Consider the following 14,585-nt stretch of genomic DNA (forward strand, 5'->3'; position numbering starts at 1 on the left):
GCTGCCGGGCCCGCCGGCGGGGCCGCTGCCTGCTGGCTGCCGAGGCCGCTCCCAACTGCTGCTCTCGGGCCGAGCCCTGGCCGAGCGCTACCGGCGGATCTACACGGCGGCGCTGAGCGACCGCGACCCGGGAGGACACCCTGGCGCCAGGTAATGCCTCGCCGCCCCCCGCCCCGGGCTGCGCAGGACCCGCTGTCACGGCTCCCGCCGGAGTCTGCGTTGTGGGGGAGGGCTGGCACGTGCTGCAGGGGCCGGCGCCCCCCTTGCCGGCCTGTGGGGAGGGGCGGGCAGCGCCACGTGGGGAGTACAGGGCGCAGCCGCGGGCAGGGGCGCAGCGGGGACCCCGCCATGGTTGCAGGGGCGGCGGCGCCGGTGGCTGCTGCTCCTGCTGCTGCTTTGTGAGCAGCGGAGGGGACCTTGCTGAGTTGAATCCCTCCCTGCTTTCCTTTTCTGGCCCAGCCAGGCCTGCAGGCTCCCAGCCGCCTCCCTCCCTCTCATTGTTCCCACCCCAGGACTGATTTCCCCTCCTGCCCAGCACCCCGACTGCAACACAGGGCGCCCACATCCCATACTAGGGGGCCAGTGGATGAGGTGAATCCATACGTCATTGCTCTGCATTGTACCGTGTGGCTGGACAGCACAGCACAGCGCAGCTCTGCTCCCTCCCCAACCCCCCCCAGTTAAATTAAAAAAAAGATGTAGAAGAGAAGGGTCTTGCCAATACAGTAATGTCACCTCCTGATTCTTGTTGACATGGTGAGGACTCTGCCTGCCTGACTCGGGGGAGGCATACGTAGGCACCAGGTTCTGGACAAATGCCTTTGGTTCATGCAGGAGCTCTGGAAATGTTGCTGCTCCTGGCATGCCTGGTTTCCAGGCTTGTGTCGCTCTTTCCTTTTCCGAACAGGAGGCTTCAGTGGGTTTCATCTTATCTGGGAGGACAAACAGGAACATTAGATAGTTCAGGTTCAGCCTCAGTTGTCTGATTATTGTGTTGGGGGACATGATATGGTGGAAGAAAGGTGCCAATAGCTTGTCATGTTGGGATTTCTTTTAAATTTAGTTTGGTATAATTATAACTTTGTTACAACTGTCCTAACAGTTTTTGTGTTTGAACTCCATCTACGTGCTATCTGCTGGAAGTCTGTGATCACCACCCTCACCCCCATTGTATGGGGGGGGAATCGCAGAAACAGATCATCTGTGTGATGACTTAAGTGAAGGAAGATGCATACGATTTTAAAACATTTGCCTGTTCATTTGCCAGGCCAGGTACACGGTATGATGTCAAGTTGCCAGCACAATTCAGAACAGGGTGCAGAAACCAAAATGTATTAGCTAAATCAAGTGTAGAGCTTCATTGTATTGTTGAAGTACAAAACAAAGGGATATTGCTGGGAATTTGACCATATTTGGACTGTAGAACTCTTAAAAACCACTAAGTAACCTATCAGTGTGAGGTGTTAATACAGAATCACCATCTCTTTGCTATCACTGACTGACTTATCATAACCAAGAGAACAGCAGTGTGCAAACTCTTTTGGAAGAGAGAGTTTACAGGCAGAATGACTCCGCTGTCAAAATAACTCCAGTTAAGGTGGGGTCTTAGTCCTACCCTACCAGGTTTGCATTCAGAACTAGATTGGTAGAAAAATCAAGGGATGACATTTTTTGACAAGAGGTTCAAATTTTCCAGGAACTTATGAAAAAAATGTAACCTTTTCCAGATAGTTCTAATCCTAACTAGATGCCAGTAGTTAAGAGGTCAGGTTGTAATTAATTTGTTGTATATGAGGAGTTTTTAGTAAGTTTTTAATTCTGGGAACCGAAAAAGTAAGGTCTTTGGAGGATTGATTTAAATTAATAATAGTCAAGCTAATAAACTCAGTTTCTCAAGACAGCGCTTCCTGTATTTAGAGAAAATGTTACAATTTGGGGGATGACGTAAATTTTTGTTGCAAAATAAGAGATTGAATTCTTGTATTGAGTTGGGTTTTACATAATGGAGGTATGACCAGTGACCCTCTGATAGAAAGATATAGGATAAACTACCCTTTTTTTGTTTTGTTTTCTTGAATGCTTTTGAAAAGTTAGGAAAAAGCAGACTGTGTGTGATCATGTATTGAGAGTGATCATGCAAAGGTGAATTGCTTGAAAGTAAGTGATTGTTAGTGCATGTTTAAAAAGATTTAACAGTACCTCATAAAAGAGGGTAAAAGATATTTCATAAGTTTTATATGGCTTTAGCACGCTTCACCATCCATCCATCCATAATTGGATAGAAGTATTCGACGTAGCACTTACTGCTATTGGGGAAAACTAGTAGCTGATCCAAATAAGATCAATTTTAAAGGACAGTGTTTGGTAAATTTTAGTTGAACCTTGTTTGTGGTTATTATAACAGTGGAATGTCTGTTTTTAACCCTCTCTAGTGGTGAAGGCACATTGTTCACATTGCTGAAGAATGGGGAGGGTTTTTATAACCCACACTCCGGTCTGACTTTTTTGCTGTTTGCAAATTTAGTAAGCAGTTAGGTAACTTAAAAAGAGCTACAGTGTTTTATATATTGGATTGTTTTTGTTGAGCAATTAAAAAAATTAATTGTAGCAAAAAGCTCTACGCAGTTGTATGGCTTCTCATCACATATGCAGCTTGGGTTTTTTTTTATCTGGCCTGCAAAACAGTCTGCTTCTTCCCACCTTTTGAATATTATATCAGAAACATGTAGTTTAGGATTTAACATCCTTTAATGGCTTTTCAATTCTAGACAGATAAAAACAATCGTATTTTCATGCTGCTTCAAATTACTTAAAAAATTTTCATTATAGAAGTAACTTCAGTATTTCTGTATTCAAATAGAGATTCTGAAAGCACAGTAGTTTCAAATATGACTGCTTTAAGTCAGCTGTAAGACAATTTAAACCTTATAACACATACTCTTTTCATGTCAGTGCTCTTAATAATAAATAATGAGGGATGGAAGAAAGTTGCAAACATTTTGATATTGAATGAGGTTATTTGATTTTTCTCTTTGTTTCCAGATGTACTTTTAAACTATTTACTAGGACTCTGACATTGTTTGCATATATAACATTCTGTGGCATAAAGGCAATACTAACTAGTAATACTAGCAATACTAGCTAATGCTAACCAATGCCATGGAAACTTGAAGAGAATAATGAGGCAACTTTTGCCAGTGTGTGGTTGTCCTAGTTCTCCCCTCTCTCCCCCTCACTTCCCCCAAGCTTCAGACATACTTTTTCAGCAGGAATTGATTGATATTGATATTGTCACTCGCTGTTCAAGAGTGAGATGTATTTTACAGGGTGGATTAATAGATGTACAGTTATCAATGTAATGAACGTTTTATGAATTAAACTCATCTGTAGCTTTAAGCATAAAGCACTTTTCCACTTCTCTGACAGTCTTCTGCCTGGCTATCCCATACTATTTGTACGGTGGTCTTCCAACCATGCTGGAACCAGCACTGACAACTGACAAGCACCTGCCATTTGTGAAAACTGTTCTTCATCTTGGGATGTTCTCATAGTTCCTAAGCATGACAAACACAGCTTATGTATAACTTTATACATTATATTAATATTTCTAATTTATTTTGATGCTAGTTAGTCCTCAGTCAGTAGCTGAAAGCATTTATTTTGAGCTCTGATTCTTAGCTCATGCAATGTGATACAGAATATATGTCATAATATTTGATAAACTTGGTGACAGAAATATTGACAATTTAAGAGGTTAAACATTGATGCACAGTGTTACATAAAGAAACGTCTATGGGTAAAGTAGTGGAGGTATTCAATTAATTAGTTTTAAAGTTATTAGCAGAGCAGGTTGGCAAGGGACTTCAGGGTGGAAGGGGAGGGATAGAAAATTGCAATATGAATGTTGTTCCTAGTCAGACATTTTTTAAATTGACAAATTGAGCTTTTAAAGTCATTTAGACTTAAGTGATATAAGTTAGGGCCGTCTAGCTGGAAATCTTAGGTCAATACATAGCCTTTAGGCTTCTGCCTAGCTGCCTCTCCTCCCACAGCTGATGCTGCCAGGGTCGTTGTGGTTCCCTTCCCCCCTCATGCTTCTGTTTTCAGTCCCTGCCCTTTGGCTGTGTGGGGGGGGGGAGAGGGATGGGGGGGATGTCATGCTGTTTGCCCAGTACGGAAAGGGAGGGTGTGCAGCATGTGGCTTCTGGTTACTCGGAAGTTGGACAGCTCTGGTACAAGTAAAGTTTATATGACTTGATGCGTGCAGTTGACAACAGGAATGTTCAGGCATTAAGGTATTGGAACTTAATCTCACTGGTGAATGAGGAGGGGCATGTAGTCTTGCATCTTAGTATTTCCTTCAAGAAAAGTCATTTTAGACAGTATATAGTTAACTTACCTAAAGCTGCAAGGCATGATACAGTGATTAGATTCATCCTAAAGGGATATACAGGCCCTACCTATTTAAGTTATAACTTCCAACCCAATGTAGGAATGAACAAAGATTCTGTTACATTGTGGCATTTTAATAATGAATGGGTGGTTTTGTGTCAAGTCCTAAAAGAAAGATGTTCAGATTCTGAAATGGTGATAATTGTGCATTTGTTTGCTTGTCTAGTAATGGTTTGGACATGGAGAGAAGATTAGTAGGACATGCACTTGATTAATTTCTTACACTGGGTAGTCAAGTCTTAGCAGAAAGATTCATGGTACTGTAGTGTTTCAGTATGTGTAGTTACAGATTTTTGCCTCCCACTTTGGATGTAATTGCTGATAAAGTTGCATTGGAAAAGTTCTGTGCATGTTAGTGCCCTGAAAAATAGGCAAAATATTTGAGCTTAGCTTAAAATGCAGCTTCCTTTAATTACTAAGGTCCTGAGGTCTAAAAAATCCTCTTGTTTAAATTGTGGTAAAAATGCTGATTCTTCTCATGCTGTGAAGCTGGCTTTCTCTCATATGTTTAATACCCCAGTATTTCTCTGAACAAAATTTGCTGTTCAGTCTATGAGTTTCTCTCCTTTCTCACCTGCTATGATACTACCGCTGGCAACTTCTAGATTACTTCTGCATTTCACTAATCACACTGGGGATATTTTTCCTCATACTTACAGTTTCACTGCCAATCGGAAACATCAGTTTTGAACATTAAAGTGTACAAGAGTTATTAATTTAATGTCATGAAATAACTTGAATAGCTATGAAGTTCCCATATTGTGAGTGTTAAGGTTACTGGGTACACAGCAAGCAATTTAAAAATGTATTGAATTAAGTTAACTTGTCCAAAATTATAACACTAGGTTTAGAATAATCTTTTAAGTAAATATTGTTTCATTTAAACATCAGTCTTAGATAGGATCAAAGTTAAGATGCAGAAACAAGTACTTGGTGAAACGTGGCAAACTTGAGGATGATTCCATTATACATTCACCAGCCTAATAGTTGGATTTAGATATTGGGCAGTAAGTGGTTTTTGTATTTGTATGTTAATGTCCTTTTGCAGCTCTAGATAGATAGGAATGTCAACGGATTGTTATATCACTCTATCACATCCCTCTCCCCAATCTAGTTGTTTTTGGTTCCAAGGTTTCACTTCCATTTTTGGTATTTAGTATCTAGCAGTTGTGCATATAATAGCATCAGGCTCACCAGAAATTTTTCCTACTGGTAGATCCAGCTTGATCACCACTTTTATAGATTCATAGATGTAGGGTCGGAAGGTACCTAAGTAGATCATCAAGTCCGACCCCCTTCCCTGGGCAGGAGAGAATACTGGGCTCATATGACCCCAGCTAGGTAATTGTCAAGCCTCCTCTTAAAGACCCCCAAGGTAGGAGCCAACACCACTTCCCTTGGAAGTTGGTTCTAGCTGCCCTGACAGTGAAGTAGTGTCTTCTATTGTCTAGCCTGAACCTACTCTCAAACAACTTATGGCTGTTATTCCATGTTACTTCAGGGGGTGAACAGGGTCTCTCATTCCCCGCTAGTCCCCCCTGGTAAATTTGTAGACGGCCACTAGGTCCCCTCAGCCTTCTCTTGTGAAGCCTGAATAGGTTCAGGTCCCATAGCCTCTCCTCATAGGGTCTGCCGTGCTGTCCCCGGATCATGTGAGTGGCCCTCCTCTGGCCCCTGTTGATGCTGGCCACATCTCTCCTAAAGTGCAGCACCCAGAACTGGATGCAGTACTCCAAGTGCAGCCTGACCAGTGTTGCATAGAGGAGGAAGATCACCTGCTTGGCCCTGCTTATGATGCATCTGTGGATGCATGACAAAGTGTGTTTGGCCTTACTGACTGCGTCTTCACATTGGCAGCCCATGTTCATCTTGGAATCTATAATGACTCCAAGATCTTTTTCTGCCACTGTGCTTTTGAGAAGGGAGTTCCCTAGCTTATAGGTATGCTGCTGGATTTTACTGCCCAAGTGCAGTAGCCTGCACTTGTCAGTATTGAATCCCATCCTATTGTCATCCACCCACCCCTGCAACCTGTCCAGATTTAGTTGTAGCCTGTCCCTCCCTTCTAGCGTGCCCACCTCTCCCCACATCTTAGTGTCATCTGCAAATTTGAACAGGGTGCTTTTCACCCCCTTGTCCAAGTTGCTGATGAGGATATTAAACAGTGCAGGCCCAAGGACTGAGGCCTGGGGGACCCCACTGCCCACATCCCTCCAGGTCAAAAATAACCTGTCCACCACCACTGTCTGGGTGTGGCCCTCCAGCTAATTTGTGATCCACCTGACTGTGTAGGCATCGACACCACAGTTGCATAATTTTTTAATGAGAATGGGGTGAGAGACAGTATCGAAGGCCTTCCTAAAGTCCAGAAAGACTACGTCTACTGCAACTCCTGTGTCCAAGGATTTTGTGACCTGGTTGTAGAAAGCCACCAGGTTGGTCTGACAGGACTTGCCCCTAATGAACCCATGTTGGTTGCCCCTGCACATTGTCCCCCTTGCAGGTTCTTCCCAGACGTGCTCCTGGATAATCTTCACAAAGAGCTTCCCCAGGATCGAAGTAAGACTAACGGGCCTATAGTTGCCTGGGCCCTCCCTCCTCCCTTTTTTGAAAATGGGAACCACGTTGGCCCTTCTTCCAGTTGTCTGGCACCTGGCCAGAGCAGCATGAGTGCTTGTAAAGCTGTGCGGGGCCCCTCAATAGCCCCTGCCAATTCCCTCAGCACCCTAGGGTGGAGAGCATCTGGACCTGGTGATCTGAACACGTCCAGCCCCTCCAGAAGTTCCCCAACTTGGTCCTCCCTGACCCTTGGCCTGTCTGAGTGTCTCCTGAATCTCAGTGGGGGAGTCCTGGTCCCTGTACAAAAAAATGGAGGCAAAGAAATTGTTCAAAAGGTCTGCCTTTTCCTCTGGTGCAACCACCAGATTGCCTAGTGTATCCTGCAGGGTCCCCATGTTACCTGGTGCTTTCTTCATACTCCCTGTGTATTTGAAAAAGGACTTTTTGTTGTCCTTGATGCTAGCCCTAGTTCTGTATCTGCCTTAGCTTTCCTAACAGCCTGGGAAGTGTTATGATAACTTTATTCAGCCAGAAATCTATCATCTTCCTTTAATTTTAATTCTTCATGTTAGATCTACCTTCTCATTTGTTCATGGTTTCTTTGATTTGAAGGAATGGCTGGTGGGGTTCTCCCTGCATCATTCAGTTCCTTGTAGTCTAGGCCAGTAGTATCCAGTGTTTTTGCCCCATGGGCTAGATGGGCAGGTGCCAGTTTCAGCCATAGACCTGATCCAGCTGCTGAGCTTGATCTGGGTGGGCAGGGCCCCACCCAGCCATGGGCAGGTAGCTGTGCGGTCTGAGCCATCTATTGGTGGGGGTGGGAAATGGCCTGGTCCCCATCTGGATGTGTGCAGGGAAGAGATGGGGTGAACATGCTAGCCCTGATCTCACTGTGCTGCAGTGGTCTAGGCTGGCCTGGACCCAGCTGTGTGGAGCTTCCCTGGCTCCCCAGCTGCCAGTTCTTCTGACCTGTGGGGATTTTTGCAGGCCAGATGTTGTGGCTTTGTGGGCCAGAGGTTGGGCATTCCTGATAAGAATTTTAGACTATTGCTCTCTTTCTTATGCTGCTGTTGCTAAATAGCATTACAGATCTGTTTTTTTTGTCTCCATCTCTAGAGAAAGTTTTGTATGTTGAATAACTCGTTCAAATTCACTGCTGATTTGTACAAATCTTGATCTGTCTTGGGGGTTATCTGCAAATGGCATGATTTTTTTGCAAGTATCTGTTATTGAATAGCTCCATCTGTGGACACAGTTATTCAAGACAAAGTGTCTTGCTTCTGTTTATCTCAATTTACCTTGAAAGTGGATTGAATTGAGCAGGGAAAGAAACCTACTTTCTGAAGTAGCAGTTGCTCTTTAAATTCCCCATCCTGTCTTAATCTGCATTAACTTTCAAGTATAGATAAGCCTTTGGACTGTTCTTTTTTGCTGGCTTAGCCCTGGGTTCTTGGTACTGCTATCTCTTTTGACATTGATGCTATGTCTAAGGGTCTTACCTATTGAGTATCGACTAGAATAGCAGACTTAATCTGCTGTAAACTTTCTGTCTTCGTTCATGCCTTCAAAATGTCAGACTTCGTTAGTGACAAAAGAATCCATTTTAGGCATTTTGACTAGTGCATTTTGTTATTTATTTTAATATATAAAGATCTTCAAGCTTGGTAGCAAGTCAGGTTTACCACTACTGTTACACTCTTTGTGTCCAGGCCTTATTGGTAGTGAAGCTAGGTGTTGGTGCATAATTACAGGGGTATAGGTTGTAGCCATGTTGGGCTAAAGACATAGACAAGGTTATTTGGGTGAATCTGTTATTTTTAATTAGACCAACTTAAATATTTGTAAAAAAAAAATATTTAAGCAAGCTTTTGGGTTTAAAAACCCTTAGTGAGGAAAGGTGAGGAAGTTTCTGCAGTTGGTGTGTGCTTTTCCTGGATGGAATGAAAAGTAAAGAAGCCATAATTAGGTAACTTGCAACAGTGGTGCCTGTCTCTTACTCAGATTGGTAGGGGGGAAGGGACCAATGATGGGAGATGATCTCTTAATTTGAGATGCTGCACTTCTTCGCTTCAGTGTCCCATTACATGTTAGGACACTGAAGCATGGTGTTGATGTTTTACTTTGAGGGAATTGTTTATTTATAATCAGTTTCAGTTAAGCTAACTATTCTGCTTGCTGTTTAGGTAACTAATGTTAGGCAACTTAGGTTAGATGAAGTACTGCTGTCACTTTTCTCTGCTTTCCTGTAATTTTCCTACATATATGGCTTTGGAAATATGAATTTCTCTTGGTAACGCTCATTTTTCTGTTTCCCTTCTAGCTGGTTTCTGGAATCATTGTGCCTTGTCTGACATTCTTATTGTGGTGGTCTTTATTTCTATATCTGAAACTGTCTGCAGGCAGCTTACTGGGTTTTCCTGTGTCCATCTTTCCATGCAGCAGTTGATGCTTTTCCTTTGTTTGAACAGCTTATTTTGTCAACTTCTGCTTTCTCACCTGTATTTTGTATTGGCTTTCAGTTCCATTAACTCAGTGGCCAATGGGTTGCTGTTTGAGACTTCTCACTTTTGAGAAAATGCTGCTTTATTGTGTGTAAAAGATTTATTTAATTGCCTTATAACACAGAGCTCCAGTTTATAATTTTTCAACACGTAACTTGCAGCAGTATTCAGTTTCTTAGAAATGGTTTCTTCAGCAAATTTGTTGTCCTTTTACTACTGTCAGTAATTATTCTGCAGTCCTGTTAAAACTGAATAGAGAAATAATATTAGTGCAAGACTAGAATCATACTTGAAGTTAAAACAATTTTTTTGTGAATTCAACAGTGGTTTTGCCCCAGAGTATTCAGGTGAAGGAATATTTGGGAAGGATGATCTAGGCTTCTGTTTTGTTCTTGACAGCAATTCAAGCTAAGTTGTATTTTGTTCTTGATACAAGTATATTACTGGCAAAATGGAGGCAAATTCACATAAATTTTTTCCCTGATACTCAGTTCTTTGCTGATTGCCTTTAGAGCAAGATCTTAACAATTTTAAGAGCTATTTTTTTTTAATTGTTTTTATAAAAAACAATTTTTCTTGGTAGGGGAAGAAGTCTTCACTGTGGTTTGGCTTAATTTCCTTCATGCTTTCCTGAACGTGTATTTAAATATATCTTACTTTTTAATGGATTGCCTCTGAATTTTCTCTACTTTAATTGGTTTATCTTGTGGTGTAGAAGTGAGGTGCATGGTTTTTTAGGTACACATATATATATTAAAGCTTCAGTAATGTAGACAATTGCTGATGTAACTCTTCTTGCTTCTCAATATTTAAAACTTAAGGAAAATGGCCTTTTTCTGCTGTGATCCATCTCGTGTGGAAAATTCTGCTTTTTATGTAAAATATTTTCTCTGTATCTCTCTCTCAGCTGTAGTACTTGCCAACAGTTACATTTTCCTTTGTAGTACTCCTTACACCTTTGTGTAGATTAGATACTGCAGATATTTAGTATAGTTAATTTCCTTTATCGTTTTCAGTTGCTAGGGGATATTTTGCAAAATTACTTTACTTGGTTTCATTACCTTTTGGCAACTTCCTGGAGTTGTGGTTTGCTTGGCACTTCAGGTTTCCAGAAAGGCAGTTTCATCTGTCCCACCTGACTTACCAGTGTTACTAAAGTCACAATTTTAAAAATCTTTTTTAGTACTTTGTCAAGCTCAGATACTTGCAACTTGTGTAAGTCATTGTAGCACTCTTTTGGCAGCACCTAACAATTGGATACCACTTAAGTTGGAGACAAAGATCTGATCAAAGACCAGGGTGTTAGAAAATATTAGTCCTGGCATTCAATCAATTTATTGCTGTAAGGAGTAAATTAGACTGTGTATGGGTGCATATTTGGGTTTCCACATCCTCTGAACGTCTTTATTAGCAGGCAGACAGGTCATGCTAACTGTGTTTACCAAATCCCTTTCCATTTGTCAGATGTCTGATCTGTATTAAAGTAGAGGGCATTTGTAGCAAGTCTGTTCAGCTGTCACTAACAGAAAAAAATTGGATGCTTCTCTCTGAATGGAGAGTCATTTCTGTGACTGCTTTAACTTAAGATGTTCATGGGGCATGAGGCAATAGTAACATAGACTGTTTTTACAGGGCTAAGTTCTGTTAAACTCAAACACAGGTTAAGTTACTTACAGAAATTGAGTGAATGCTGACTATTTATAAAACGAATAGAATACATGTACTTCTGTTAGATTTTTGCACTGTTCTTAAAATTAAGTTTAAAATTTAAAAGGATTTTTCTTAATCTGTTTTTTTTTAGAAACAGAGTGCCTATGAGGTATTATGCGCACCTTTAATTTAAAGCTAGGAAGATGCATTTGTCTTGCCTTGCCCAGTGGTCTCCAGCCTTTTTAAGGTGAAGATTACTTTTTGAAGTAAAGGGCAACCCAGGATCTACTGTGCCCTATGGTTGAATGAGTTGTTCTTTGGTGGTGGTTTTTATTTTTTTCCCTAACTAGCTCCATAATGGAGTTCTGTGCTTTTAATTGGTTGCTTTTAACTGATTGTTTTTTTTAACCTCCCTCCCTTTATTTTAAATAAGCCAATAAATTAAAAGTAAAAAAACGAACGACCCCCCACTCCACGAAACAACAAAGTCTGTATCCCATCCTTTCCCCCACCTGCTTATCACTTTTTCCTTGTGGAAGCTGCACCAGCAAATTAAGTCAAGTATAATCATTATACAAGAGACTCAGAATCAATCTCTTGGCACCTCCTTTTAGAAAATTACAGAAAATCGTATCAGAAGGATGTCTTGCGTTGATTTTAAGCTTAGTATGGCCAAAATTGAATTCCTTATTTCTTACATAATTTCCTTTTTTTTCCCTATCACAGTTAACAGCACTTCTGATCTTCCCCATCATCCAGGTCTGGGTATTGTCTTTCTCTGCTGTCTTTTTTTCTTCAAGACATTAGATGATTGGTTGGTTTGTTTTTGTTTTGTTTTAGATTCTTCCTAACTGATGACCAGGGATCCAGGTTTTCCATTTGCCATGAAAAAATACGGATTTTCTCCTTTAAAGGAGAAAAATGTGGGAAATGATAGGTTTCCCCTTATAGGCTGACAGAGTTCTAGCTGACAAGGGGCTGCTTGGGGGTGGGGGGAGCAGGATGCAGGGGGCATGTGGCAGTTGGGTAGTATGATGGAGAGCAACACCCGCAGCTTCCTCCAGGTAAGTCTGTGGGGCACAGGCAGTGCATTGGGGGCATTCCCCCCCTTCCTCCTCCCCCCCATTTCTGTGCTTGCAATGGGGTGCGAGGCTGCAGTTAGGCTGGACCAGCTCTGTGTAAGAGCTGCCTCTGCAGCCCAGTGGGAAAGAATGGCGTGTTAGTATAGTCTCCAAGGTGAGGTGACCCCTACCTGGCACTAGCAGGGCACAGTCCATGCCACTGCCACGCCACATCTTGGCAGCCATGGCAGCAGGGCTGTCCTCCCATACTGGGTCCTGCCTGCTGGGCTGTGGAGGCGGCTCCTGCCTGGCTGCTGCCCCACACCTCACTGTGGGCATAGAAATGTAGGTGGGCACATGCCCCTCTTACTCCCAATGTGTCACCCGTGTCCCTGCTCGTTGGGTCAAAAGTGAGGGGCACTGGCAGGGCTGTGTGGCTTTGGATCAGGAGTGAGGGGCACTGACAGGGCTGGGAGGGCTGTGGGTTGGGAGTGAGGGACATTGTCAGGGCCTGGGTCTGTGGATTAGGAGTGAGGAGAGACAGCAGGAGCAAGGCACTGGCATATCAGAGTCAGCACCACAAAGTGGGGGTGGGAGGGTTGTTGGGGGGACAGCTACAACTGGACCCACATCCTGGTGAGTGAAGAGGGTAGGAGGAGCTCTGATTTTCCCCCCCCCCCATGGTAAAACAAAATCAAATGCCAAAATGTATAGGTATGTAAAATTTATTTCATTATGATTGAGGTGCTGGTAGGCTTCCAAATTGCTTTAAAATTATAAAACTATCAATAAAACATTGTGTTCAACTGATACTTATATATATAAAACGGCATTTCATTTTAGTCATGGAAAAATGTAGACTTTGGGTTTTTTTAATTGGAGAACTTGAATTTTTTTTAAAACAGAGAATTTGGGATTTTTAAACGGAGAAAACCAGGTTCCTGGGATGACCTCTGTCTTCTACTGCAGGGCTGCCTAACAGTGTACAGTACTTGCCATATTGGGTGCATCCAGACAAGCATGCATATACAGTTTGCGGTGCTGCACACCCATCTGCAGTGCAGCAAACTGCATGTGCCGCACATGCAGATATTTGCTGCTCTGCTGATTTGCAGTGTGGCAGGGTTTGTTGACACTGGGAGATCCTGGTGTCAAAAAGCCCAAGCCAAAAAAAAAAAAAGTGGGGCAGCGCACACGGTGGCAGCATGTGCCTCATGAAACGAGCCTGGCCGGCCAAAGCCATGCTCCTGTTGCTGGCTGGGCTCTGCAAACCTGGGTTGCTGCCACTGAAGCCCTGGGAGGCCCCAGTAACTCAGGTAAAGATGCTGGGACCAGCCCTTACCCTACCTGTGTCAACTTGCCATGCGCCAGAGTGCATGTTACAGGGGCATTCCCAGGGGACAACTAGCAGTGGCACAAATGTGCCTAGTTTTGATTTGACCCTGTAGGTTTGATCTCCATCTAAGGAGTAGTAAGCTTTCATCCTGTATTGTAAAGTTCATGTTCCTTCTAAGCAAATTCTTGAAGCATTATTGTTTTAGTTTGTTACAGGTTTTTATTTGTATTTGAATTAGGGCCAGAAATGTTCAAAAGGTGTCAGTTTTGCTATGATGGAAAGACTTTTGTAATACAAATGAGAGGAGCTGGAAGTTTCCAGTAAGAATGGAGAACGTAAATCTTTCAGGTGGAGTGAAATGGCAAATTGCCCTTGTACATATGGTTTTGCAGATAACTTACCAATAGATAATGTTGCAGTTGATATGTGAAAGTAAACTGTTTGGAGAAAATAAAATATAACTTGGAATTGCACTTGAAAAGACAAAGCACTGTCGTCTTTCTAGCACCATGTTATTTTTTGCATAGAATATGCCCTGTAAAGTAATACATACCTTATTTTTGAAAGGCACAATGAAGAAAAAAGTTTTCCAGAGTAATGGCTGCATAGAGCAGGGACAGAACCACCTGCAACTTATAACTAATAATTCTCTTAGGGCACCCTTTAAAGCACTGTATTTTATAATATACAACATGCCCCAGAGTAAGGTCCTGACAATCTCCACCTCAGAGTGCTGAGGGAATTAGTAGAGGTCATAGTGGGATCCCTGGCACGGCTTTCCAAGCACTCATGGTGCTCTCGTGTGGTGCCAGAGGACTGGAAAAGGGCCAACGTGGTTCCCATTTTTGAAAAAGGGAGGAAGGAGGACCCAGGAAGCTATAGGCCAGTCAGTCTTACCTTGGTCCTGGGTAAGCTTTTTGAGAGAGTTATCCTGGCGCATGTCCGTGAGGGGCCAGCAGGGGAGGTTATGCATAGGGGCAACCAATATGGGTTCATTAGAGGCAGGTCTTGTCAGACTAACCTGGT

At 42.6% G+C, this 14,585-nt stretch overlaps 1 protein-coding gene across 1 annotated transcript in view; it reads left to right on the forward strand.

The window, feature by feature from the left end:
* Nucleotides 1-13: 13 nt before the first annotated feature.
* Nucleotides 14-14,585, forward strand: part of MYCBP2 (MYC binding protein 2, E3 ubiquitin protein ligase) — a gene marked incomplete at its 5' end in the record, with an annotated part of 297,134 nt that continues 282,562 nt past the window's right edge. The window contains one exon of the mRNA XM_019528503.1: nucleotides 14-150. Within this exon, the coding sequence (XP_019384048.1) occupies nucleotides 14-150 (137 nt within the window). The remainder of the gene's footprint in view (nucleotides 151-14,585) is intronic.

This window comes from Crocodylus porosus, unplaced genomic scaffold, assembly GCF_001723895.1.
Source record: "Crocodylus porosus isolate Cpor-Errol unplaced genomic scaffold, CroPor_comp1, whole genome shotgun sequence".
Classification (NCBI taxonomy): Eukaryota; Metazoa; Chordata; order Crocodylia; family Crocodylidae; genus Crocodylus; species Crocodylus porosus.